Below are 27305 nucleotides of genomic sequence, written 5' to 3' on the forward strand. Positions count from 1 at the left end.
GATTTAATAATCAGTGAACTATAACCCATCTCACGTAAGATGATGTAGTCCCTCTACATCAATACAATAATAGTATGATCTGAATATTCATAGAACCATAACGCTAAATTTTATTTCGCTACTATTGACGAACAGACACATTGAAACTGGTGAAAAAAACAGACTTGAGTAACAATCGCATCTGAGGACTTTGGATTTGTCGATGTCAAGAATGCCGATGCTGATTCTTATGAAGGATGCATTATTTGATTTATTCAAATATTCAGTGATCCATAACATAATGATTCAGTTTGAGAAAGGTTATTCCGCAAACAGATTTGAATAACAATCGCATCTTAAGGACTTGAGATCCGTCGATGTTAAGAATGCCCATCATACTGATTCACTAGGTTTGATATTTCATGTATGCATAATTTGATTGATTTAAATATTCAGTGACCTATAACATTTTTATCCAGTTTGAGAAATTTTATTCCACTATATATCCTGTATATTCACTAGGTTTGACATTTCATGTATACAATATTTGATCATAATTTTTCAATTTAATAATCAGTGAACCATAACTCATCACGTAGTTTGAGTAGTATTGTAGTATATTTTTTTGAATTTATGAATAATTCTTTCTTACGTTAGACACTTCCAAACCCATCCCCCTTTGCGGTTCAACTAACCTCTCACTCATAATTAACATGATGCTAATTACAGTCTACGAGCAATTTTTATCTACTCGTAAGGTAAAATAGTTCTCCTTCACGTGGTGGTGCTATTACGAATCATTACGTTTCAACCAAAGTAGACTGATTCCTCATTTTTACCAATATCCCAAGTGAAAAATATCTGTTTCCGCACAGAAAAGGTTTTTTGATCAATTAAATGTTCAACTAAATAAAAATTTCCAATATCTGTGGACGGTGGTTTCTTCAAACTGACAGGTAATGAGATGAAGATGCGCTTATTTCTAAACAATTTTTCATGACACGTTACATTGCAAATCATATGGGTAGTTGAAAAAAAGGGGCTTGAAAAAAGCATGTTTTTTCGCTGTGATCAAAGTGACCAAAATCTTCTAGATTTTCATTCATGCGGTCATCTCTTGTATATAAAACTCCTGTATTAGATATGAATGCTTTCAGGAATCAAATAAATGATAATTGTAATGTCATAAGGAATACTCCTGTACTAGATATGAATGATTTTAGGAATCAAATAAATGATAATTGTAATATCATAAGGAATACTACGGGTATTTTTGTACGTGTCAGATAATAAACAATGACAGATCGATCGCAGTCGTGTATTTTATTAGACATTCCGCGCATAGTCTTTAGGCTTGAAATAGTTTATTTATTCACTTTTGATCTTCACCCCACCATCAACTAATTACTATACACATCTTCACGCCAACCTAATCAGTTTAGTGGGGACGTTATGATAGTGAAAACGTGTCTTGTGAATTTGAATCCCTCGCCTCCAAAACTTTAAAGCGCCTTCTGGTTTGATTATGATTCAAACCGCTGCTATTGAATTTCACTTATAGTTGTTCGTAACATTATAACATTGAATTTTAAGTTTTTTCAATATTTTTTTTGTATTTGCAATTCTCCCTTTGTTATTCCACATTACACGCTCGATATTATATTTCTCATAATCAGCAAATAAAATGAGTACCCACATCGGTATGTTACAGCTAATATAACAGAAATAGGTGATAAGGTACTTTTGGCTTGAGAAAACGAATAATTATGTTTTTCGACATCTAAACGAACCCATTGATGTCAAAATCATTGAACATGTCACCATGACGTTTCTTCATCATTTTCAACATCCATTCCCTTTCCATGTGCTTTACATCATAATCTGTCTGCGAAGATGTAACTAGTGCCATTTTGACATGATGTTATCTTTTGAGTTTCCTATACGAATTCTGCATTCGTTCTCCTTTTATTTGACGTGCTGCACGTTGAGATCTAAACATTATGAACGATGATGCGGCCTAGTGCCCTGTTGCCATAGTCATTGTTTTTTCTTTGTCGATGAATTCTGCATTTGTTTCCCTTTCATTTGATGTGCTATACGCCATGTAGTGACTCTTATCAACGAAGATACAACTCAGTGCCCTATTGGCATCATCTCCATTTTGATTGGCTGACTGACACCACTTTTTAACAGAAGTTAGGTTGAGTGTTCCATAAGGTTCCATTCAGGAGTCTGAAACTTCGCAAAATGAATCTTCATACGACAAAGCATGGACTTTAGTCAATTCCCGATTATGCTTACTTGGTTAGCTAAACGCGATCGATAAGTGATAAATGACTAACATGAAAACGGTTACGACAATAACGATGAAACGATAACGAATAAACGCACGCAAAACTGTCGAAACGCATGCAAAACGGTCAAAAACGCACGCAAACGATCGAAAACGTACGCAAAACGGTCGAAACGCTTGTGAAACGGTCGCATTCCCCATTTTCAAATGTTAACTCCACAATACATAACTCATCGATAACTTTGGTGCCATATCCTCCTTTTTCTGATGATGCTAACTTGGTTAACAAAGATACGAGACTTGGTGTCCTTCTGATATGTTGGTATGCTAGACTTCTGTTAAACCGGCATGTTTTTTTCTTCAATGATGTATTTTGACGCACCCTGTATACACATTGATATCATATTTTAAACCGACATGTTTTTTTCTTGAATTATTTATTTTGACGCACCCTGTACACTTCGACACCCTTTTTTTTCTTCAATGATGTATTTTGAGACACCCCGTACACATTGAGGAATTGCAGGTTGAACTGATGGGTTGTTATATTTCTTCTCAAATCTGATTCATTATTATTAATATATGACTTTCGCGCTTCCAATTTTCATCGAATCGTTCACGACTAATTTAAAAACCGACAACGCTACATTGCCCCATAAACAACGACTTATTTCACAACCGACAACACCTGCTGCGCTGGGAACGTAAAACCTCGATACCATCTCCATCTCTCTTTGCCTCGATTACGTCACACGCGTCTCTCGCTCTTACACACACATACACATCTTTATATGGAATATTAATTTTTCTCCAAATCCAAGTATATTTTCCTATCTTCAACGTGATAATGACGATTACAACTTTCCTAACATTCTACGGATATCAAAAAAATTTGGTCAAGTATATAAAATTAGTCAATTTCGATCCCGACAAAAGTAACGCTATGAATACCCATCATTCACAGTTACTTTCAATGTCTTGCATTGGTGCAGAGGCTGAGAACAATGTCTACCACGCGGACGTCGTGGGTTCGATTCTCATAACTATATACTTTTTTTAATTAGGATCACGTGACAAGGGGGCCTGAGGGGCGGAGTATGAAGGGGGTCGAGGGGCGTGAGGCGAAGTACTGAGGGGGCCGAGTTCCACGCTTGAATCGCTACGATACTCATTCCATCCTGCGTCGATGACGTCACACGTTTCTCTCTTCCACTCACTAAAGTTTGTCTCTGAAATACTTACCAACGACGCACGACCTTGAAGTGGGCTCATATCGGTGTTGTTCATCTACTTTGGTTCCTGAATATTGTTGATAGTTCTCATAATATGAGAGATGAATTGAGGATAGTATAAAAAATCATCATCTCATCACATTACAAAGTTGTGACGGAAGTAAAGCTGTGTAATGTGCTTTGGAAGATGTGGAAGATACAGTGGTAATTTAAAAAGTTCATGGGTAATAAACTGAAAGTTGATTTGAACAGGCACATGACAAAATATCCAAACAGGGCAGATACTAAATAATCCCAAAATTGTTACTGTAGTCAGCATATTGAAGGTGTTTTTTCTAGTAACTTGGATAATACTGGTACTCAAACATCCAGAGGATTCTTTGAAAATGTTTTGGAAAGTGTTTGAAAGAAAAATGTCACGACATTGGAGGATAAAATTAATTAAAGTATAGATAAATAGACAGATAATCTTAATTAGTTCTTTGGTACAAGAACCCCTGCAGGTTTACAACTTGTAGAAAAGTAAAACATGTCATTGAATTGAGACAATTGTTTTTAATTACGAGTATTATGAGGGTGATTTCTATCAAAAGTTTAGGATAATGACATGTTTTCTTTAAAAAAAATAACACATTTGTACACATACACACTTGTTTGTAAGAGGTAATATGATCTTTTCAGTGAATATTTCCCTACAACACTGTTCGGGATAGATTGAAATTTTTTCTCAAACAAAGTGAATATTTGCCGAGTTGCTACTGACATTCCAAAGGATGATACCATATCTAATACGACTTTCAATGTGTTCATAGTATGCCAGTACTGCTGCATTTTGAGAAATATTTTGTGATATACATTTTTTATTTTAATGACAACACAAGCAATACAGGAAAATCCTTGAGGCGCTCTAAGAGCGGTGCCTTTGCGAAAGTAGTGATTCTCATTGGATTTAAAACACTGGAGATTAAATCCATTTGGAAAAACGTTCTCAGGAAATTTATTCCACTTAAAGGCTAGAGTTCTTGAACAGTGAAGTTCGAGGTGTACTGAGTTAAACCTCAAAACGATGAGCAGCCACAGTCCATTGCGTATTTCTGATATGTACCGCTCTTGGTGGAATCAAATGTGTCAAGTCACTCGAACACTTCCGTTAAACGTATCTATGGAAGAGAGACAAATCTCCAACCTTTTTTTGATGTTCCAGACTATCAAGGTAACAAGTGGTGTTCGCGTCTCCAATCAAGCGATTGGCTCTTTACTGGATGGAATCCAGCAGCTTCAGGGTATGCTTAGCATCGAAAGTTGTTGAGGTTTCTGGTTCGGAACACTTTTCCAAGTTTTTGAGAAGCGGCTTTATAAATTTCAGCAACATGATTGTGCCAAGATATATTGGTGTCTATTTTATCCCCCAACAAACTTAATAAAAGCAGAAAGTGGATTTGTCAGACCTGACATTATTATATCCGGTTTGGGGACATTTATCTTTTTCAACAAAAAACGATGCTTGGGTTTTTGTGGCATTGAATTGAATCTGGTTATTTTCACCCTAATTTGAAATAACTTCTAGTCGTTAATTCACAATAGAAAGAGGGTTGGAGACAATATAGATTCCTGTGGAACAGCAGCGTTGATAGCAAAGCGACGGGTCTATAGTTATTTAGAAGATTTTTCTTGCCCTTTTTGGCAATAGACTGAACGCGAGCAATCTTCCCACAAGAAGGAAAAACTCCTTTCTTGTAAGACAGGTTGAAAAGTCTGCAAAATACTGGTGCGAGTTCATTTTCGCACTTTTTAAGTACAATGACGGGCACTTCATCAGGACCAGACGTCTTGTTGGTATTGAGCTGTTTCAGAATTAGCCTGACTAGACATTGTCGAAAAGTAATTTTCAGTAATGTGGATTTTAGTGTGGGAATAGTGGGTGGTACCTTTCCCAGAAAATCGACTGTGGAGTGAGACGCAAGTTGTTCGGCTAGTAGATTTGCTTTTTCTATGGCATTTGTTGCAAATGAACCATCCGCTTGTGTCAATGGTAGAATTGTGACTACACCACTGGATTTGCCATGTTTTCAAATGGCCTATGTCAAAGTTACGAAGAAATATATCCAATAATAAAATAAGTGAATAAAATTAGAAAAATAGGTATGCTTTTTAATCAACCCACCACTTCAATTTCAGAAGATTCATCTAAGTTCTGACTACACCGCTGGATTAAGGAGGTTTCGAGATATGCCTTTTAAAAATTTCAACCAAATCTGGCACCCCCCCCCCCCCAAAAGAGTTATTGTAATTATATGCCGGTGATGCGTATACCCAACATGTGTATTTACCCCAAATTGTTTTACTTTATGATTGAATTATTTCACGAAATATGCTGTTGCCTGTGCGTAATATTGGCTCTAAATGGGTTAATGGAATTAGCAAGTAGTCTGCGACTAGTTAATTATCTATTAGATAGATAAATATTCATTTAATATCTTATGGTTGCTTCACAACATGAGAAAGTCATAGTACATAAAGACAGAAAAAAAATTTTCATTGGATATAAACATTAAGAAAAAAACATCGTAAACATCCTAGTCCTGACAAAATAAAAATAAGCATAAAAATAAAATATTTAAATATAAACACATGTTAAAATACATTGAAACATAACTGTCTACTTGCTAAGTTGCTTATACTCATCTAATGAATAAAAGGCATGGCGGATGAGAAACTTTTTCAAAGATAGTTTGAAATGTTTCATATTGGTCATGAGTTTCAAGTCTTCAGGCAAAAGATTGAACAAATGTGTTCCAGCATATAGAGGGCTCTTTATATGTTGCTTTCTTTGCAAGTGGTGCAAATGGAAGTCATTCTTCTGTCTGGTATCATATTCACGGTAGTCACTGTTTCTGTTCATATTTTTAGCATTCTGATAGGTATATATTAATAATTTGTAGAGATAGATAGATGTTAGTGTTAGGATATTGTTTTCAATGAACATGTTTCTCCATAGTCCAAATCATATATTAACCTTATGAATTTTTTTGTGATATGAAAATTCTGCATGTGTCTGTAGCTCTTCCCCCACACAATGATGTTACTACTAAGGGTATTGTATATTAAAGAATAATATAGGTTTAGTGGGTGGTGCCTATGAAAGTTCGATTTCAGAGTATGCAAAGTACAGCTTGTTGAGTTTTTCACACAGAGCATCAACTTGTACAGCAAAGTACAGCTTGTTGAGTTTTTCACACAGAGCATCAACTTGTCTATTGAATGAAAGTTTTTGGTCTAGTTCGAGGCCTAGGAATCTTGTTGATTCTGAGTTGTGAACTTCTGGGTTACCAACATTTATTGATAATTTACTACTGCGCTTTAAGGTAGGTACTAGTGAATTCAATGGAGACCATTTTCTTTGCATTATTGATTAGGCGATTTACTTCACACCAGTATGTAAATTCTTTTATTACAGTATCTATTTTAGTCTATACCTGATTGATAGTTTCAGCTGTAACAACGATTGTTGTGTAGTCTGCGTATATGTGAGTACGTCCTTGACTAATGTGGTTGACATACAGCAGAAATAGCAGTGGCCCAAGAACCCCACCTTGGGGAATGCCATTTTTGAATTGGACCTTGGATGCCTAGAGCTTCCAGTTTTATTTGTAGATACCTAGGGTTGATTGTGTCAAATGCACGAGACAGATCAAAGAATAGTCCAACCACAAGCTTATTCTCATTGATGCTATCATGTATATATTGTACAAAATCTGCTGAGGCTGTTTTTAATAGAATAACCAGGTCAGAATTCGAACTGTCGTGGGGTTAATAAATCATGTTTAGTTAGGTATGTTATTTGATTATAGACTGCCATTTTCATAATTTTGGAAAAACAGCTCAACAGACATATCATTCTGTAGTTTTTCACACTCTGTGTATCCCCAGTCTTGAAGACCGGAACAGCTTTTGATATTCTCAATTCATTTGGGAACACTCCACTAATGACAGAGTGATTTATAATAATGGCTAATGTACTTGAGATATTGTCAATGGACTCTTTCAAAAGAATTGCTGGTATTTCATCTATGCCAGTGGAAAAATTCTTTTTCAAGTCTAACACAATAGATTTGACGTCATGTTCAGTAACAGGAGCAAAGAACATAGAATCAGGAATTGTGACGGCTGATTTTGTGCACAGATCAACGGGGAGGTTAAGAGAGTCTAGCTTCTCTCTGACAGAATTTGCAAAGTACTTCCTAAAAATATTTGCTATCTGCTAATATTTCATTATCTACATTTAAGGTGATTTCCTGTTTTTTTTTATGTGGTTAGTCTTGATATTTACCAAATTCCACAGAGCTTTTGGCTTGTTATCAGAGGAGGCAACTGTATTGGAATACTATTTTTTTTTTATACAGGAAATTTTGTTATCTGTTTAAAATCTGTTTTTCCGTTAATCAGCTGTCGCCCCCATACGAACAACTCTCAGAAGTTGAGAAACTTATGCTAGCTAAGGACTAACGAGGTCTTACCTTTTAACATGATTCCTAACACGGTTAGGAATCACACCTAACCTAACACCGTTAGGAATCACACGTTAGTTATTTTGTAATGATTATGAATAGGTTGGTCATTTGAATGTTTCCGTAGCCAGTTGAGATGTTTGAGATTTTCTAATTCTTTATGAAGTTCTCTTGGTAATGGTACTTTCTCGGTTTTGGTATGTTTCTTTGGTTTAATTTTTTGTTTAGGAATTGTTACATCCAAACACTTCTGAAAATGCACGAAAAAATTATTGAAAATGACATCTACACTTTCACCCTCTTTGTAAGAGAAAGTGTCTGCTTGTATTAAGGATTTGAATTCTAAAAGAGACTGCTCATTTATCCTTCGAGTGATGATATTTGTTTCGATATTTGCCTTATTTATTTTATTCCATGTCAATATTTGAGCATAGTGATTTTAGATGCCTACTTCTAAAACTTTACAAGAGATGGGCATTATATTAGTGACATTGTAATCTAGACCACTACTAGTTACACTATTTGTTCAGGAATTGCCATTTTGTGATTCACCTTTATCAAACTAAGTTTGTAATTCAGAATAAAACTTGATAATGGCCCAATTGTCAATTGAAAAAAAAAATCGAAATTATACGTATTTCTGGAGATAATTACCGAAGTGAAAGAGAAGTAACTAAAATATTCAATGAAAGACACTTAAATCGTCCAGCGATAAATAACAGCACAGTACATAAAATTAACCAAATATTCAATGGAACTGGAGCAGTATCCACATATATTTTGAAGAATAATAAGATAAGATCATTTATTGATATTTTAGATGTATACAAATAAGATAGGTCACATATACACACATACATTATTATCCAAGAATGAATATTATACTGTTTTGTCATACTGTTTTGTCGTTTATTTGTGTTTCTTTGGATAAGACAGCTATATACTCGTCAGTAGAATAAACACAATCTGAAATCAATAGATATTTCAGATACTCTATGAACAAGTATTGATTTAACTTTTTGACATGGGGAAGTAGAATATTGTATAAGTTGACAATGATAGAGTTTCTATTTGACTTCTTCAGTCTGAATCTACTGGCCCTGAACAAATCACATCCTCTAGTCTCATGACCGTGGAAATCACAATTTCTGTTTAATGTTGATTCATTTTCAAAGGAAATCTATCAAAAGTTGATACAGATAAATAGAAGATACTGTCATTATTTTCATCAAAAGACAATGAGGTCTACAGGAGTCTAAGAAATCAGCCCCAGATAATAAACTTACAGCCTTTTTGTGTAACATAAATATCCTATTTGCCTTAGTATTATTTCCCCAGAGAATTGTTCCATATGAGATGTGAGAATGGAAAAAAGCGTAGTAAGCTGATAATAGTGCCTGCTGAGAGATTACATCTTTCAATTTCTGAAGAAGAAATGTGTATTTTGACAGTTTAATGCTAAGTTGTTCAATGTGCTCTAACCAGTTCAAATTATCAACTAGATGTATGCCTAAGAGTTTAACACCGTGTCCTTCAACCCAAGAGGTGTTTGATGTAAAAATGATGTGTTGAGTTTTATTTTCGTTTAATATAAGATTATTTCTTTTGAACCATGTCAGCACTCTTTTGAATTTGATTTATATCGCGCACCAAATTACCCTTGATTTTTACGGATGTCGTAAGAGTAGTATCATTGACGAAAGCTGTTATGACCCACGATTATTTTATCGTGAGTATGAATACCCAATGCACACAAGAATTACAATAACTTTTGTGGAAAGATAAAATCTGTTCTGTTTTAAAATCTGTTTTTCCGTTAACCAGCTGTCGCACCCCTACGAACGACAACCCTCAGAAGTCGAAACTTGTGCGAGCTAAGGATTAACGAGGTCTTACCTTTTAACGTGTGATTCCTAACACGGGTTGGACGGTAGCAAGTGAAGATCGATCGTTCAGACTAGGGCTTGAACCACCGACCAACACGGCAGTCAATTCGAGTGAGTGAACAAAGCACCCACGCCGAACCGCTTGGCTACCGGCTGACCTGAGATAGGATGAGTAACAGGAGCAAAGAACATAGAATCAGGAATTGTGACGGCTGATTTTGTGCACAGATCAACGGGGAGGTTAAGAGAGTCTAGCTTCTCTCTGACAGAATTTGCAAAGTACTTCCTAAAAATATTTGCTATCTGCTAATATTTCATTATCTACATTTAAGGTGATTTCCTGTTTTTTTTTATGTGGTTAGTCTTGATATTTACCAAATTCCACAGAGCTTTTGGCTTGTTATCAGAGGAGGCAACTGTATTGGAATACTATTTTTTTTTTATACAGGAAATTTTGTTATCTGTTTAAAATCTGTTTTTCCGTTAATCAGCTGTCGCCCCCATACGAACAACTCTCAGAAGTTGAGAAACTTATGCTAGCTAAGGACTAACGAGGTCTTACCTTTTAACATGATTCCTAACACGGTTAGGAATCACACCTAACCTAACACCGTTAGGAATCACACGTTAGTTATTTTGTAATGATTATGAATAGGTTGGTCATTTGAATGTTTCCGTAGCCAGTTGAGATGTTTGAGATTTTCTAATTCTTTATGAAGTTCTCTTGGTAATGGTACTTTCTCGGTTTTGGTATGTTTCTTTGGTTTAATTTTTTGTTTAGGAATTGTTACATCCAAACACTTCTGAAAATGCACGAAAAAATTATTGAAAATGACATCTACACTTTCACCCTCTTTGTAAGAGAAAGTGTCTGCTTGTATTAAGGATTTGAATTCTAAAAGAGACTGCTCATTTATCCTTCGAGTGATGATATTTGTTTCGATATTTGCCTTATTTATTTTATTCCATGTCAATATTTGAGCATAGTGATTTTAGATGCCTACTTCTAAAACTTTACAAGAGATGGGCATTATATTAGTGACATTGTAATCTAGACCACTACTAGTTACACTATTTGTTCAGGAATTGCCATTTTGTGATTCACCTTTATCAAACTAAGTTTGTAATTCAGAATAAAACTTGATAATGGCCCAATTGTCAATTGAAAAAAAAAATCGAAATTATACGTATTTCTGGAGATAATTACCGAAGTGAAAGAGAAGTAACTAAAATATTCAATGAAAGACACTTAAATCGTCCAGCGATAAATAACAGCACAGTACATAAAATTAACCAAATATTCAATGGAACTGGAGCAGTATCCACATATATTTTGAAGAATAATAAGATAAGATCATTTATTGATATTTTAGATGTATACAAATAAGATAGGTCACATATACACACATACATTATTATCCAAGAATGAATATTATACTGTTTTGTCATACTGTTTTGTCGTTTATTTGTGTTTCTTTGGATAAGACAGCTATATACTCGTCAGTAGAATAAACACAATCTGAAATCAATAGATATTTCAGATACTCTATGAACAAGTATTGATTTAACTTTTTGACATGGGGAAGTAGAATATTGTATAAGTTGACAATGATAGAGTTTCTATTTGACTTCTTCAGTCTGAATCTACTGGCCCTGAACAAATCACATCCTCTAGTCTCATGACCGTGGAAATCACAATTTCTGTTTAATGTTGATTCATTTTCAAAGGAAATCTATCAAAAGTTGATACAGATAAATAGAAGATACTGTCATTATTTTCATCAAAAGACAATGAGGTCTACAGGAGTCTAAGAAATCAGCCCCAGATAATAAACTTACAGCCTTTTTGTGTAACATAAATATCCTATTTGCCTTAGTATTATTTCCCCAGAGAATTGTTCCATATGAGATGTGAGAATGGAAAAAAGCGTAGTAAGCTGATAATAGTGCCTGCTGAGAGATTACATCTTTCAATTTCTGAAGAAGAAATGTGTATTTTGACAGTTTAATGCTAAGTTGTTCAATGTGCTCTAACCAGTTCAAATTATCAACTAGATGTATGCCTAAGAGTTTAACACCGTGTCCTTCAACCCAAGAGGTGTTTGATGTAAAAATGATGTGTTGAGTTTTATTTTCGTTTAATATAAGATTATTTCTTTTGAACCATGTCAGCACTCTTTTGAATTTGATTTATATCGCGCACCAAATTACCCTTGATTTTTACGGATGTCGTAAGAGTAGTATCATTGACGAAAGCTGTTATGACCCACGATTATTTTATCGTGAGTATGAATACCCAATGCACACAAGAATTACAATAACTTTTGTGGAAAGATAAAATCTGTTCTGTTTTAAAATCTGTTTTTCCGTTAACCAGCTGTCGCACCCCTACGAACGACAACCCTCAGAAGTCGAAACTTGTGCGAGCTAAGGATTAACGAGGTCTTACCTTTTAACGTGTGATTCCTAACACGGGTTGGACGGTAGCAAGTGAAGATCGATCGTTCAGACTAGGGCTTGAACCACCGACCAACACGGCAGTCAATTCGAGTGAGTGAACAAAGCACCCACGCCGAACCGCTTGGCTACCGGCTGACCTGAGATAGGATGAGAAAAATAAATGGCAAGATGTACTGTAGACAAGACAAGATTTAATTCTTACTGTACTCTTACAAGGTTTGAAACGTAATGAATGAATTTACAAAATGCAATGTTTCACATCGGTAGTTAGAGAAGGGGTCATATTCGTCGTTGTAGGGATAGACTGAGGTTTGGTAGGTAGGAAGGGTTATAATAGCGGGTAATTCCCAAGATATCGGATACAAGGAACAATTGAGGAATTTAAAAGAAGCTATTTATAGTTTAAAATATTTACATAATGGAAATATATAATATATAATAAATGGAAATGAGTTGTTTAGGAAAAGATATTCGAGAATATTGAACTTTATGAGGATTAGAAGATTAGAAAACCTCGATTGGGAATAATTAAAAATTAAACAACTTTAACAAGATTAGTTAACAATACACAAAATAAAAATAATGCCATAGAACAATCTGTTTTGTTGTACAAATTTTAGAGCTGGCAACTCTAGGCTAAATACTAAAAAATTAAGATTCACTTGAAAAACATAATAATTTCGATAGCAAGATTTTGAGAACGAACAAAACAAACCAATTATGAGGTGACATGGAGGAAAATAGATCATTTATATAGATAATGAATAAAAGAGGCCCCAAAAACCGAACCTTAGGGAACCTTGGTTTCAAGTCAGACACATTGTTTGAGTCAATTGACTCATATTGGTATCTGTTTGTTAGATATGAAGAAAAAAGAGACAGGGGGGTTCCTCTTATGCCATATTTATCTAATTTTTTCAGCCGAATAGAATGGGAGATGCAATCGAATGCTTTTGTTAGATCACATAAAGCAGCAATAGTGTGTTCTCCTTTTTCAAAGCAAGTTATTATGTTTTCGATTACTTTATTTACCGCACTTATTGTGGAGGATGATTTCCTAAATCCGAATTAATTAGTGTTGAATAGCTTGTCCTTATGAAAACACTTATAAAGCCTGTTTTTCAGAATGATTTCAAATAGTTTGCCGAAAATTGGGATGATCGATATTGATCGGTAATTTTCAATTGCATCCTCACTGCCTTTCTTAAAGATTGGGACAACTTGGGTCACCTTGAACTCAGTTTTTTCGATACACTCGTTAAAGAGTATTCCAAGCGGTTCAATTAGATACGAGGCCGTTTCTTTGACAATTCTACTATTAAGTTCGTATGCATCAAACGAGTTTGAGTTTTTCGGATCAGATATTGTCCCAGCAACTTCACTGTTCAAAATGGGTTCCATGAAAAAGGATCTTGATGTATTTGGTCTGTCCGTTATTGATAAAGGAATATAACGGGAATTTGAGGGTGACAGATCCTCAGATATTCTCACACCTACGTAAACAAAATATGTATTGAAGTCATTCACAGTGAACTTACTTTCACGATGTTTAATACCATCTCCATTCTTTTCAAAATTAATGAATCTCCATCTGTCTCTAACTTTATTTTCCGAATATAAAATAAAGTCATCATATCAACATCGTTTCGCTAATAGTATCATATTTTGGTATTCAACGTTCAATGCAAGATAAGCCTGTTTGTGTGTCTCATCATTTGTACAGTCAGCTATCGTTTTTATAGCTTAAACTTTTTCTTTCCTGTTTTTTATTTGTTCATTCATCCAGTGGGGAGATTTTTTACACTTCCTAGACACATTTCTGAGAGGGAAGTTTATATTTATTAATTGTGTATAACAATCAATTAGAAAGCCAGTCATATCCTCAATTGAACTTGGCTCATAGAAAATATTCCGTTTTTGGTGATAAATCTTTTTCTCTGTATCAATTTGGCCATAGTGGTCGGCTATATTAGTAATTATATTATCAATACAACTATTTGCACAATTATCTACTCTAGGGAAATCAGAAATTGTGAATTCCAATCCAAAATAATGAAAAATAGAAAGCAAGCTAGATCTGTTTGAACTAGGTGTCAGAAAATCAATATTGAAATCCCCCAAAAATAATTATTTTTGAAAAATTATTATGTAGATGGATCAACAGTTCTTCAAGTTTACTAAAGAAAATAGCAAAGTTGGAAACACAAAAAGATCGATAAAGTGTAACAATAGCAGTGTGAGTAGCTGACAGCTCAATACCACAAACTTCTATATTTCTTTCAATACAGTATGAACCTAATTTTAGCGGTCTCACTTCGAAAACTTTCATATACTATAAACTATATATATATATATATATATATATATATATATATATATATATATATATATATATATATATATATATATATATATATATATATATATATATATATATATATATAGGTGTTCCACCATGCATATTCTTTTGGCGACTGAACTGAACAAATTATATCCCGGGATACTGCACGACTCAAGAATTCCTTGTCGAGCCAATATTCGGAGAGGCACACTACATAGTAACTTAGGTCATCTAAGAAGACTTGTAACCTTTTTAGTTTATGTTCAAGAGAACGAATGTTCAAATGAAATACACTCACATTGACATTATAATTCTCATCACTATCACTGAACTAGTTTTCTCCATTAGTGGAAGAAGATCGAGTTTTTTCCACATCCTTCAGGTAGATTGTTGGTGTTGAGGATCCAGCGTCGTGGATAGCTTCTTCTTTTTTGCAAAAAAAGAAACCAAAGCTCCGTTTGGCCATACCTCTCGCCTCAATGCCTTATTAAATGCCTTATTCTTTCTTTATTGTCACCTTATTTCAGGTCTTTTCGCAGTATGAGCCTCACATGCAACTCCTAATAGTGATTTTTTCAAAAATATCTTCAGATCTTCGGGCTTAGTATCTGGTTTGAGCCTGGTTATGTGAAGTGAGACAAGTCGTGGGACTGTTTCCACTTCACACTCTTCTTCAGTATGACCGACCAGATATCTCAGTTTCCTTTTTTGTATTACTTGGGTCCAGTTTCCATTTTTATTGATTTCAGTGATTTCAATGCTTTCTGTGTCAGTTTGGTATAGGAAGAAGGAATGGAAATAATCAGACTACACCTATTAGATTGTTTCAGAAATAATCCAAATATTTTCAGGGTGGCCAGGCTTAGATTTAAACTCACCTACGGAAAATATTAGGTGATGTCTGCGAAAAAAACAAATTGAAGTAATTCAAACCAACATGTTTGCACACTCTAGATCCAGGTGATCAAGAAAAACGTTCGGAATTTTGCTAATGGGGCCATGTCGAGTACCTTAACGACATACATTTTTTTAAAATCAATTTATGAAGTGGTGAAGCTATTTTCTCAACAAATGCAGTGGTTTCATCACAAAATATTTGATATTGGGCCACTGATTATCCTAACTGGGTGATTAACTGTAACAGGCAGTATCCAGAAAAAGTAAATGTTTGGTGTGGAATACTGAATGAAACAATAATTGGACCATTCTTTTTTGACAGCAACATCAATACCGCAAATTTATCACAATTTTTATGGAATGAATTGTCGGACGCAATAGATGAACTTCCCCTTGTAGAAACAAGAAATTTATATTTTCAGTTAGATATCTGTTCTGTTAATAATGCGGGAATTGTGAAGAGTTGGCTCAATCAAAACTACCCTAATCATTGGATAGGGCGGGGGAGCAGATTAATTGGATGGCGTCCTAGATCGCCTGACCTTACTATGAATATTACTGAAGTTTTATCCCAACATCAAATCGTAACATAGCCCCATAGGAAAAAATCCAGTATAGTAAAGTCATTGTGATTCACTGTTTGGAACCTTTGGTGTAGTAATGATAATTACTGGAGTTTTTTCCCAACACCAAATCGTTATTTTTAACACCTCGACACGTATTTCGATCACCAAGTGATCATCTTCAAGAGGAAGATTAAACAGTTTGATATTCCTCTTGAAGATGATCACTTGGTGATCGAAACACGTGGCGAGGTGTTAAAAATAACGATTTGGTGTTGGGAAAAAACTCCAGTAATTATCATTACTACACCAAAGGTTCCAAACAGTGCATCATAATGACTTTACTATACTGGATTTTTTTCTATGGGGCTATGTTACAGAAAATGTCTACAAATCACGACCAAGGCATCGAGCGAAACTGTGCACAAGAATTCAGCAAGCGTGTGCTGCAATTACTCTGCAAAAATTACGGAATACTTAAAAAAAATGTTCGCAAGCGAAGTCTTGGTGGAGGCTACAAAAATTTGAATTGCACTCATTTTAGTTTTAACTTGTTATCATCTCCGATCCTATTATGTGCATTGGATAAGATATTGTTTTTCACTAGTTTGTAGCAATTCGAAATAAATGCAGGTTTTTTTATTTGAAATTATTGACATTACAGTTTGTTTCCTAATCGAATTCATTCATATAATTCATACATTTCATATATTTTTCATGAATACAAGAATCTGAATTATATTTTGCTAAATATCATTCCGAATCCAGTGGTGTAGTGAAAATTCCATTAAATGACAATTTTTTCAAATTTTACTCCCTTATAATTTTTTCATTGATGAACAGATTTTGTTGAAATTTTCAACAGTCATATCTCGAGACCTCCTAAATCCAGGGGTGTAGTTAGAACTTAGATAAAACTTCTGAAATTGAAGTGGTGGGTTGATTAAACAGCATATTGACATAGATCATTTAAAAATTTCACAAATCAAGTGATGTAGTCAGATTTTTTGTAAAAAAAATCGCTAATTATTTTTTGAAATTTTTGGCCTTGACAAATAACAATAGTTGGCCCTGAAAATGACGAATAATTCATAAAATTTGGTGTCCCAGCAGACTTTTTGAATGTCTGTCTCATGGAAAAAGAATCGTTCAAATCGGTTGAAAATTATAGATTATATAAGGCACTTCCATCTTAAATGGACCAAACTGTATATGTTTATACTGAGGGCTGTTTTTTATTATTATTTATAAAATTTTATTTGAGACATGTCCGGGGACAAAGGAAAAAATAAATTTCCAAAATCTTGAAAAGCAGAATATAGTGCTCTTATAGCCTGTAGAGAAATTTGACTGAAATACCCAATTAAAATGTAACCTATAGTTATATAAACTAGTTGAATAAATTCAAGTATTCTAACACTACTGACCTAAGAGAAATATCGGAGTATATATATCTGAGAATAGGTAATAAGATATATACCAACATTCATTAATACCAACTACATAAACTTCAAACTGTAATTAACTGTGTTGTCATCTTTATAAATTTAAAAGTGGAGACCTACACAAATCTGTTTGTTCGTTAAGGGTTCTAAGGGTGTTAGAATACTCGAGAATGGTGTAAAAACCGAAACCTTGGTCGTATTAATATCAATACATTAAGTAAGTGGAAATTAGACAAAGTATTTCATTTCTATATCTATATCATTTAATTGAAGATGAATTTCCACAAAATAAATAAGTCATCAATATCACAAATTAGTTGAATAAACTTGACCTTGTTTTGAACATTTTTGTTTCTTGGGTTTAATAAAGATTATTATTATTTTATTAACAATACAAACATCGTGGGATACATTGTTTTGATTTTTGAAATTTATACTGTTTGTTGTTCAAATCATTTCCTTTTCAGATTACAATTTGTTCACTAAATAAATCATTATTTGTGTATTTTTTCAAAATTCACTGTTTATTTCTTATCTTTTTTCAAATATTATTTCCTTTTTTCTTGTTAACTAACTTGTCGAAATATTTCCATTGTGGCATTTTTAGTAATCAGTATTTCTTTAATTTTTTTCTCCCGTTAGATTTCAAATCTGCTTTAGACAATAGAGTTAATGAATCTTTCGAAAATCAAAGTAATGTCGTTCAGTGGAAGCAGACATGATTTCATTCATTACGTTTAACTCAATCTATTAGGTTTAATTTCTTCTTAAACCTCCTTTCATTCTACTCTTTTTCTGATTTCATTATCGAAATCCAAATTGTCAATGAGAATATCACTCAATTACTCAACATACCTTCATTATTAGACTGTTTTCCAACTAAATTGTATCCAGGTAGTGTTGTGAACATAACAATATGCAAATCGGGATATTTATCCTGAAAATATGATTTCCATGCCACAACCAAGCTTGCAGGAGCCAAATCTATTTTATTCAAAACCAAAATGAAGTCCTTCTTGAGAGTTCCAGTAACATAATGATATAATGAAGGAGGAAACAAAAGTACCTGAAATAATTATAGATTTATATATTTGAATATATGGATGCAATTCACCTCAATATTCAAAATATGAAACAATATGGAAAAAATCATTCACTATTTTCTATTTATTTAATATTTACCTTACGAGTTTTAATATATAAAAAATGCCAACTTACAGGAAATCGGATGTCTACAATGAATAAAATTATATCAGACATTTCCAGAACCCTCCATAATTGTCTCCACGTTTCCAAATTCAACTCAAACAAACTCAAGTCTTTTCCTTCGAACTGTTGAACAATTTTATCAACATAGTTCTGAAAAATACATCTTTTAAAATTTAACACTTGGTGTAACATCAATTAGAAGTGGCAATGAAATGAAGAAAACAATGTGCTATATTATATTATTACTTCACATAAAAAAATAGAGTTTCCAAATGACAAAAAGTGGATTTATCACCGAAACTCCATAACAAAGAAGTTGAAAAAAACCAGATTGGCAAGATTCATTAATATACAAACAAAGTATTTTATTTTCGAGGGTTATGTTGTATGTTTTGTAGTACCAAAATGGCTCATTAAATGTATCTATCATTCTTTCAGTGCAAGTGACGCTGTTTTCAGACGGGCTCGATTATGCATGTGAAGCAATTTCAGTTCTAGTTTCAGTAAAAAGTGATTTTTCACCCCATTTCATACCCATTTCAATTTCATAATTATATAATTTCAAATCATAATTTGGGAAATATTTCAATTTTTCTTTCTTAACATTTGATACTATACAAAGAAGTTTTAAAACAAAATTGGTATCAGTTTTGGCAATAATGTCGGCCAATGCATATGTAGAATATAAAATTTGTTTCTTTGAAGAAACTCAAAGTGAAAATTATACTTATAACTTTCAATATAGTAGAAATACAGTATATGAACACATTAACTGATCTCATTGTAACAAATTTCTTGAAATAAGATTAGATAAAAGACAAAGTAAAAGTTCAATCTATGAAGCTTTCTTTATGTTTCCTTATACAGTGTGTCCAAGCTAAAACTTGGTAACCTTCTAATCGGCATGAAAAAAAGTGAAAATCGTTCAGATAAAATCAAATATACCTAAGTGTTGAGTCAATGACATGTTTACTCACAGTAAAATATTTATTTTCTTGTGCTTCCAATCTGCTCTTGCTCAATTCAAAATCCCATGGAGGTCTTTTTGGAAAATCTAAAACTTCATCAAAAAATATATCTCCATCAACTTCTAAATCTTTCTCGGTCTTAGCTTCCAAACTTTGACGGGCTACTTCTTTTTGTTTTGCTATTTCTTCATTACTTTCTCTGAAGAACTGCAAGGCGTATCTATTTGATTTTGATCTAATATCTTTGGTAGGCTGGAAATTAGTTTTCTGAATGCTGCTGGAACTTTGCTCTTTATCTTCCAAAGACTGTAGAAGAATAGGACCTACAAAAATGATATTGAAGGAATGTAAAACTGAAGCTCAAAAAATGTTACAAATCACATCAAATGAACTATCCCATATAAACTTTTAGAGAACTGTATTGTGGTGTGTTCCTTATGGTTGGGATCAATGTGGGGGTGGGATGTGATATATTAGAGAAATAAAAAAGTAAAAATGAATAACAGGATCTTAAAGTACTTATGATGCACTGTTTGGAACCTTTGGTGTAGTAATGAATATTACTGGAGTTATTTCCCAACACCAAATCTATAATACCAAGATTGATACGTTTTTGCTGAAATAACGTATAGTCATAAATACATGTTATAGGGTTATATATTTTCAATTCATCAGTTCAAATTAAATGTCTTTAATTAAAATAATGAACAGGACCGGAACCAAGTTAGTATGGTATGCAAGTCCTGAACCAGCAACTCTGCTGCCATGGCTCTAATTTTTACAAAACCACTAAAGTATTATTCTGATTTATGTATAAGACTCAACAATGTACCAAATGAATAACTGAAAATATATCTACTACACCTTGTTTAGATTGCTTTTTTGTCTTGAGTTGTTCCTTTTTCGCTTTTCCACTGAAGGGAACTTTCCGTTTGAAAGTTTTCTGTGGCATGGCAATATGAATAACAACAAATAAATTAATATTAAAGTATTTTCAGGTGAATCAAAATTCAAATATATAAAACTGTCAATGCTATGATGTCAAGTAAGATAGGAATCTAAATGTCAAGGGAAGACAGGTTATGTTCTTCTTCTTTGCCTTTTATAAAAAAACAAAAAGGTGCGTTCGGTGTTTAATTTATACATATCTGCTGAGATTTTGATTTGAATCTACAGGGATATTCAAATTTAGGTATATCCATGAAGATCTCGTAAGTGGTAAGAGATAGAGAGTATGTTGAATCGTGGCAGAGTTATCTATTTTCGACTAGTGTTGAATGATATTGAAAAATCTACTGTTTTTTTGTCTCCAAGATAGCTAGAGGGAACACTGATTTGGCAATTCCTTTGAAATTTTGAATGCGGACCTGTATTTTTGATCGGTAATGTTTCTTTATATGTTTTTCCGATAATATTCAGAGTGTCGGTATTATTAGGGACCTTTTTATTGCAGACTTGATAATCGCTTGAATGCTAGCAATTCTTCCTCTCTAGTTGGAGGCAAAATCACGTAGTTTTTCCCACGATTTTTCTTGTTCTTCACTCAACCAGTCCATCAGAATATTATTTGGATTACAATACTCACAGAAAATCACCCAAAATTCGTTGATATCACAAACCTATAGAATTTTGAAATTTTCGTATTTCCCTTGTATACAGTGTGGGCGGGTTGGCTGTCTTTGTTCATCATTCACTGCTTGAACCACTGTGCATGCTGTTTTTGGCGAGTGTATTAGCTTGGGATGTGGAGATTGAGCAAACCGGCCATCGGATGCCTGCTTCCACGTTAGCCCCGCTGGATACGGGGATGACAAAATCACTTGTGGTTCAGTTATTCCCTAACTGAATGGCATACCAACGGTGGCTTAATCCTATGATGTGTGTATCCGTGCCGAGAAGATGAATGACATTGAGCCTATCCAGCTGTCTCTACCTACGGAACCTTCGAGATACCGGGCTCCCCCTCGCGTTGGAGATGCTGAAATGAGTTATTTGGAACAGTTGCTTAGAAATTGATTTTGATCCTACATACCGGATTTCAATGCAAAATTCGAAATTTGAATTTTTTGTAATTTTCATATTTAAGTCCGATTTTCAACTAATAGTTCGTCTTCGGGTGAAGATTGTGGATACTAATAATCGAAACGTCGTGACGTAACTTGGTTTGGAATCTTTCAATTTCTAGTTTCATTTCTTGTTAATATTTTTTATTTTTTATTTATTTTCGGCTTGTATTAAGTTTCATTGTATTTCCAGCTTTTTGTTTAATAAAAATGTTATTTTTCGGTTAATCTTTTTAATTTCTTTCAGGGATTTCAAATCAATTTATATTATATTAGACAATGGAAGTCCGAACTGGTGAAATACACCACGAAACATTGTCAACCACCTTCAAACTAACTATTTTGACCTGGAAATAAAACAAAATCAGTAATGGCGAATTATTCAAATTAGTTTGACCGTTCATAAGATATTGAGAGTTTTTGAATTTGTTTATAATCAAGGTAAGATTATACAATTTAGGTCAAAAACTTACGCATTCAGTGTGATACTAGCCGCCGTGGCAAAATTTGTGCGTGAATGTTTTCCTAAACATTTTCCTAAAAGATATCTAAAAATATAGCGCAAGCTGTTGCCATCGGGAATTGCTAGAGTTCTATAATCATTTGTCTCTACTCTCAAAGGTTTATAGAGATTTTTTGGAACTTCCACAAGAATCTTCACTCTATTTATGTCAGCATCTGTGATATTAGATAAAATCTCACTAGTATCTTCTAGACAGTTAATTCCTTCTGCCTGTGTGAAATACTGAAGAGTAAATATGTTTTTTAACGCTCTGGTAATTTGAACAGGAGTTGGGTTTCTGGCATTTCCACAAGTATTTCTCTGGTGACCAAAATAATTTTCCACACAGTCCTCATTTATATTCCTCGTCAATATGTAGGAGTGTTCTTCACTATGTAGGTTTTCTCAAAGTTGCAGAAATGCCGAAATTGTTATCTGCCACCCCTCAATGAATCTCATTTGTCCAGTAGTGTTTTTCCCTTTTTTTGATATCACTGTTAATTTGCTGAAAAATATTTTCATTTCTTTCAGAAAATCAATTTGATTTGATGTTTCGAAAAATGGTTTATTAAAATGTTTGACATCGTCAAATTGATTTGAATTCAAAATATCAAACACTTTATCCATTTTTTCAATGAATGTAGCCGTCCCTATTGCTGCTGATGGTATCTGATTGAAACTGGCATAAATATTGTAACGAATTAAAGAATTAACTGTCTTAGTCAAATTTATTTTTAACAATATTTCACTATCACAACTAATTTATATACAACTCTTAGTAACTAACGCTTAATTTATCTTCACAATTAGATTCCTTTCTTTAAACGCACGATTCACTTTCTAAGTACAGACTACTCCTCGGGACGGAGAGCGACCTTTTTATATTGTCAACTAACGTTCCGGATCTCTCTGCGGATTTCAGGGCCCATTCGGACTTTTCGCGCTGTTTCGCGATGCGTCATGCGTTTGCTGACTGGGACATCGGTCAGGGCCGGCTTCAGATTCATTACTTTGCCCCCTTCTTAAAGACGTTTCGCCCCGAAATGTCATCCTTGGCTTGTGTCGATACCTGCAGAACTCTCCATATTTGCACCGTGAAGTTCGATGGAAGTAACACTCCACAGTCTTTATGCTCGGTCGTGGAAGATGGTTACCACACACCAAAATCTGGATGCCGCTGGATCTGAAGATCGTTTCCAACATGCTTCTCACAATCCTCCAGTCCAGCCTGTCGAGCCCAGAGGCTAATTTCGGGACCGCCAACTCCACGAGATTCTGGTCGAGCATCGTCTCCTTCAGTATAGTAAGACTTCTATAGACGTCTTCATAGGACGGTTTGTCTCGAGAATGCTTTTTGGTCACCAAGTAGAAGATGTTTCTCTGACCCTTCTTCAACTGTAGCACTCCTCCGACTTCTGGATTCTGTTCTCGTAATGTTTGAGGCTGACCGAATTTCTTGTTGAATACCACAGCGATGCCTTTGGACATTTGGAGATCCTCTGCCACGCAGTGAGCTAGTGCGTAATCAACTGGAACCTTGAAAAGGTCTCGTGGCTCTTCTCGAGTTACCCCATGTACGACCTTCTGTCCGTTCGAGTATAAGGACATGAATTGCTGGAACGTCATTTCATCCTCTGGTGGTCTGAGGGCGCGAACTTGGTCGTGATTTCCAGCATAAAGAGCCAGTCTATTAAAATGGACGACCCTAGGCTTTCCTCGAGGTGGCTTATGGATTCGGTAGACGAGGTCATTAATCTTTTTCATGATTTTGTACAGACCCTCCCACGAGTTCCGCAACTTAGGTGATAAACCACGACGGCGCTTAGGATTGTACTGCCAAACTAGGTCACCGGTTTCGAATCCTCCAGCATTCGCCTTGATGTCATAGGCCTCCTTCATCCTATCGCTGGCACTCCGGATGTTCAGACGGACTCGTTCATGAATGTCGTCCATTCTCTGCCGAAGCTTGCTGACATAGTCTTCCCCCGCAGTGTCTTGTTCTGGAGGCGTCCCAAATTTTAGGTCGCAAGGAAGCCGCAGCTCTCGTCCCATTATAATACTGGCAGGGGTTTGGCCGGTTGACTCGTGCACTGCTGAACGATAAGCCAGCAGGAACAGGTGGAGGTATTGGTCCCAGTCTCTTTGATGGTCAGAGACTACCTTGGACAAGTGGCGGTTTATAGTCTTATCCATTCGTTCCACCATTCCATCGGACTGTGGATGTAAAGCTGTGGTTCTGGTCTTTCGAATGTCTAACAGTTTACATATTTCTTGGAACAGGTTGGACTCAAAATTTCTGCCCTGGTCCGAATGCAGCTCCAATGGGACACCGAATCGACATATCCATTTCTTTACCAGGACGTCAGCGACGGTAAAGGCTTCCTGGTTGGGCAGGGCATAGGCTTCTGCCCACTTGCTGAAGTAGTCCATGGCTACCAGGATGTATTTGTTCCCATGGTGGGACTCCGGAAACGGGCCGGCCATATCGATGGCGATTCTCTCGAAAGGACTACCAACGTTATACTGGCGCATTGAAGCTTTCGGTCGTATCCTAGGTCCGTTACTGGCAGCGCATACAGCACACTTTCTGCACCAGTCCTTGACGTCGACTTGACAATTAACCCAGTAAAACCGTTGTCTTACTTTCTGGAGGGTCTTCGTTACTCCCAGATGTCCTCCAGTGACTCCATCATGGATTTCTTTGAGCACCTCCCGTCGTCTGCTCCGGGGTACCACTGTCTGGCACCTTTCTTCTGCACCGTCTTCAGACTCCAACACCCGCTTCAGAACCTCGTTTTCTGAAGTAAGGGAGTTCCATTGTGCCCAGTAGGACTTGACCACTGGCGGATAACCTGCTACCTCCTGCCACAATGGTCTTCGATTACTTTTCTTCCATCCGATGACTAAACCAAGATCTGGGTATTTCTCTTGCTCTTCCTTGATCTCATCATCCTCCAAGTTGTCGTCTATAGCTGTAGTTCTACAAATAGCTGCTTCCTTCTCATCTGCTCGTCGACAATGTGAGCAGTCATCGGGGCAAAGTCTCCGTGATAGGGCATTTGAGTTTTTATGGCTAGTCTCAGCTCGATGTTCTATTTCGAAGTCAAATTCTTGTAATCTCTCAATCCAGCGGGCTACTTGGCCCTCGGGATTTTTGAACTGCAGAAGCCATTTGAGAGCTGCATGGTCCGTTCTCAACAGAAATCGTCTTCCATACACGTATTTGTAGAAATGCTCTACACCTTTGACTACGGCCAACAGCTCCCGCCTGGTGACACAGTAATTACGCTCTGGTTTACTGAACGTTTTGCTGAAGTAGCCAATAACTTCCTCCTATCCATCCTGGATTTGAGAAAGGACTGCTACAAGTCCCAGTTGCTGGCGTCCGTATCCAAAATGAACTTTCCGTCACATAGGGGATAGCTCAAAACGGGAGCGTTGATCAAAGCTCTTTTCAACTTCTTGAATGGGTCTTGGCATTCCCCAGACCACTGGAACTGGATCTGCCCTTCTGTGAGGCGGGTCAATGGTTTGGCGATGTTAGCAAACCCCAGTACATATCGGCGGTAGTAGGTGCATAAACCAAGGAAGCTCCGAAGCTGATGTATGTCTTTTGGAATGGGCCAATCCTTAACTGCTTTGATCTTTTGTTCATCTACCGCCACTCTTCCCCCAGAGACAACGTGGCCAAGGTAACGGACTTCTTTCTGGAACAGATGGCATGTCTTGGGACTCAGTTTTAATCCAGAACTCCTCAGACGCATAAACAACTCCTCCAGATTTTTCAGGTGATCGTCGAACGATTTTCCGACCACGATTATATCGTCGAGATACACTAGACACGTCTTCCATGAGAGCCCTTTGAGAACCGTCTCCATCAATCTCTCGAAGGTCGCTGGAGCATTACAAAGCCTGAATGGCATAACCGTGAACTGCCACAATCCTGAGCCGATGGTGAAAGCTGTCTTTTCTCGATCTTCTGGGGCCAATTCAACTTGCCAATATCCACTCTTCAAATCCAAGGTCGAGAAAATTGTGGAGCCGGCTAGCGTGTCTAGAGTGTCGTCGATTCTTGGAAGAGGGTAGCTGTCTTTCTGTGTCACGTGATTTAGTTGGCGATAATCAACGCAGAACCTTGTCGAGCCATCCTTCTTCTTCACTAACACGACTGGGGAAGACCAGGGGCTGTCGGAAGGTTCGATGACTCCTTCTTTTCCCATATCGCTGACTATCTTGTCTGCCTCTTCTCTCTTGGCAAGAGGGAGTCTTCTAGCTGATTTCCGGATTGGTCGGGCTTCCCCAGGGTCGATTCTATGCTGACCACATTCGTTCTGCCGCCTTTTCCTTCTCCAATATCGAAGATTTCCAGGTACTTCTTGACTAACTCCCTCAATTTAGATCGGTGAGTTGATGGTATGTCTTTGGAGGTAATGTCAATTAACTTCTCCAACTCTTTAGGCAAGTTGTTGGCTTGGCTAACTGAACTGCGTACACTCCGTATGACAGAGGAAATGGACGAACAGTGCCCCAGCATTGTTCCCTTCTTCTTCAAGGTCACGGGAAAGTAGTTGACATTCATGACCCTGACCGGCACAACTTTATCAACACGCAACAGGGTCTTCCCCAGTGCGATTCTTTGTCCAATTTTTCCGTCATGTATCTTGGGCTCGAACATTACCACATTCCAGCTGCTCGCACCACCGTCCAAGCGAGCCTCTAGTATGGTTTCAGCCCTCTCAGGTACGTCTTCGGCCAACAGGACTCTAATCATCTCTTCGCTTCTTCCATGAAGCACCAGCTCTTCTCCGCCGACACGTAGGACGCCGTCTTGAAAATTCAGCTCGAACCCTCTGGAATTCATTATGTCCATTCCAATGATCGCATCGTCCTCGATGTCCGCCACCAATGCACGATGTTTCAATTTTGTGCTGCCCAACACCAATTCAATTGGTAGTTCTC

The 27305-nt window shown here is 35.9% G+C and overlaps 1 protein-coding gene across 1 annotated transcript in view; it reads right to left on the reverse strand.

The window, feature by feature from the left end:
• Nucleotides 1-20845, reverse strand: part of Ns4 (Nucleostemin 4) — a 62832-nt gene extending 41987 nt beyond the window's left edge. The window contains exons 1-4 of the mRNA XM_074178360.1: nt 20646-20845; nt 19791-20104; nt 18823-18963; nt 18460-18670 (exon numbers count right to left, since the gene is read on the reverse strand). Coding sequence (XP_074034461.1) covers nt 18460-18670; nt 18823-18963; nt 19791-20104; nt 20646-20733 — 754 coding nt within the window. The 5' untranslated portion in view covers nt 20734-20845. The remainder of the gene's footprint in view (nt 1-18459; nt 18671-18822; nt 18964-19790; nt 20105-20645) is intronic.
• Between the last annotated feature and the right edge of the window lie 6460 nt (nt 20846-27305).

Source organism: Leptinotarsa decemlineata, unplaced genomic scaffold, assembly GCF_025532065.1.
Source record: "Leptinotarsa decemlineata unplaced genomic scaffold, Ldec_3_MD MMD2_tig00003736_RagTag_RagTag, whole genome shotgun sequence".
Taxonomy (NCBI): Eukaryota; Metazoa; Arthropoda; class Insecta; order Coleoptera; family Chrysomelidae; genus Leptinotarsa; species Leptinotarsa decemlineata.